General features: G+C 44.4%; 1 protein-coding gene across 1 annotated transcript in view; it reads left to right on the top strand.

Moving 5' to 3' along the window:
• The first annotated feature begins 625 nt into the window (after positions 1–625).
• hspa12b (heat shock protein 12B) overlaps positions 626–2,500 on the top strand; it is a 16,056-nt gene continuing 14,181 nt past the window's right edge. Inside the window, exons 1-3 of the mRNA XM_071923094.2 lie at positions 626–697; positions 1,760–1,884; positions 2,024–2,210. Coding sequence (XP_071779195.2) covers positions 1,781–1,884; positions 2,024–2,210 — 291 coding nt within the window. The 5' untranslated portion in view covers positions 626–697; positions 1,760–1,780. The remainder of the gene's footprint in view (positions 698–1,759; positions 1,885–2,023; positions 2,211–2,500) is intronic.

Here is a 2,500-nt window from a genome sequence, read left to right as displayed (position 1 = left end):
TCTGAAGATTCCAATAACATTCCAGCCATTCCAATTCGCTCTAACCGTTCCAATTCAGATCAAGAAACCTTCAGGTGAAGTGTGTGTGCACCTTAAGGTTTTGGCTCTGCTATCTCCATGATGAAAAATAAGGTGTTGGAAAAGACACGCGTGTTTCTCAGATAGTCATTCTAGTGATCCAAGTCCAATTCCACCTGCAGTGTGTGTGTTTGTATCCTTGTGAGGACCAAATATCCCCACAGGGACAGTCATTGGAAGTATAGTAACACCAACATGTGTGTGTGAGTGTGTGTGTGTGTGTACGTGTGTATCCGAAGCTGATGACAGCCCAGTGATGCATCTTTCCTTGCGATAAGAGAGTTTTCCCACGTTTTTTTGGCTGTTCTATCAAGTTGCTAGTGGAGTACGTGTGGCACTTTTCCAATTAGCTACAAGGCTTTTCCAATACATTGGTAAAGCATAGCCATCACTGCATGTCGTGTGTCAGTTATAATTTTTTCCCTTTCTTTTTCCCCTTGTTGTCTGTCCTCCTCTGTTCTCTACTTGATTATTCTCCTCTTCTCTTTTCTTCTCTTCTCTTCTCTGCTCTTCTCTCCTCTCCCTCTCATTCTCAGGTGATAATTTATCAGTCCCTTCTTCTCCTGCCACAGCTAGAAATGACTGCAGCATCGCCCCCCTCACACCTTCTCCCTCGCCGGTAACCACACACACACACACACATACACACACACACACACACACACACACATACCTCCACAGACACTCCTTCCCTCCACACACCCTTTCCACTCTCTACTTATGTTTCTTTATATAGAGCTCTTAAAGAGCACCTCTAAACCCACATCCACTCCACTCAATGTTATTAGTGGTTTATAATCACACCTACACTTACAGTTTAAAGTGAAGTTAACCTTAAAAGAGGGTTAACTGTGGCAGAGAAACATGCACATTAGCACGAATGGTAACGTTAGATCAGATTAGAGAAAAAATAGAAATTTGGTTAAAAAAAAAGTCAAGAAACTGTAAAAGAATGTCTCACAAGTACTATAGAGAGTCTATAGGTGTCAGGAACCATTTTGGACTTTATTCCAGCAGAGAGGAAATGAGTTCAGAGCTGAAATGGCACTTTAAGTTCAATTATGGAATTTATCTTTCTTCTCAAAAAACTCAATTTCACATTAAAAGGCCATTACAGTAAACATCAAAAATTGTATCCATTATAATTCATCCACAACAGCTATTGGTTTCCAAGCCATCCTCCTAATTCTACCCCGAATCGTTGATAGAAACTAGTTATTACTGAAGCATAAAAGTAATGCTTGATAATTCATACTGTGTAAAACTCCATCCATGAAATTCCATCCATGTTTTCCTTTTAGAAGAAAATGATGCATTCTGTACTTTTTCTTGCAGTTACACTAACATTCATACTCTCAAGATAGATGCTTTCTGAATTCCTTTTATTTGGAATTTGACAGGGAGTGATGTTTCGTTCAGAAGAAAAAGATAAATCTGCTCACTTAGAACTTGAAGAGGACAGAGATGAATGAACACAGGAATGTCAGGAGGAAGAGGAGTTTTGCTCCTGTCAGTACCAGCTAGAACACACACACACATACACACACACACACATATTCACACACTCTCTTCCCCCACTTCTCTCTCTCTTCCTCTCTCTCTCTCTCTCTCTCTCTCTCTCTCTGTCTCTCTCTCTCTCTCCCTCTCTCTCCCTCTCTCTCTCTCCCTCTCTTTCTCTCAGAGGGTGGAGCTCAGACCCAGGATGGCCTGTCCCTTCTCGGTCGTCGTGGCGATAGACTTTGGGACGACCTCCAGCGGCTACGCTTTCAGCTTCACACAGGACCCAGAGGCCATACACATGATGAAGTAAGAGGGTGTGTGTGTGTGAACCAAGGCTATGCGCAAAATCAAACATCTAGTCAAGAGAGGTTATTTAGGCCTCCAACTCTATTCTATTCCCTCTTCTCTCCATTTGACTGACAGCTCTCTCCTCCAATCCGTGCAGGCGCTGGGAGGGCGGGGACCCGGGCGTGGCCAATCAGAAGAGCCCGACATGTCTGCTGCTGACTCCCGATTTGCGGTTCCACAGCTTTGGGTTTGCGGCCCGGGACAGTTACCATGACCTGGACCCAGAGGAGGCCCAGCACTGGCTCTACTTCGACAAGTTCAAGATGAAGATACACAGCGCCAGCGTAAGAGAGAGAGAGGGGGGGGGGGGGGGGGGGATCCAGGTGGAGAGGGAAGGACGGATAAAGAGAAATGGAAAGAGGGAGGGAGGGATGAAAGGAAGGAGGGAGGTATTGAGAGATAGCAATCACAGTATAGATCAAGTAGTACACAGTTCGATATGAAGATACATAGTGCTGGTGTAAGAGGATATGGAGGGAGGGATGGAGGGATGGAAGAGGGAGGAGAGAGGAAGAAATGGATAGTGAGATGAAGGGAGACAGATGACAGCAAGAAAATCAGATTTGAAAGATGG

Source organism: Centroberyx gerrardi, chromosome 23 (genome assembly GCF_048128805.1).
Source record: "Centroberyx gerrardi isolate f3 chromosome 23, fCenGer3.hap1.cur.20231027, whole genome shotgun sequence".
NCBI classification, from domain to species: Eukaryota; Metazoa; Chordata; class Actinopteri; order Beryciformes; family Berycidae; genus Centroberyx; species Centroberyx gerrardi.
The sequence above is the reverse complement of the archived record's forward strand: the minus strand, read 5'-3'. Positions and strand labels throughout refer to the sequence as shown.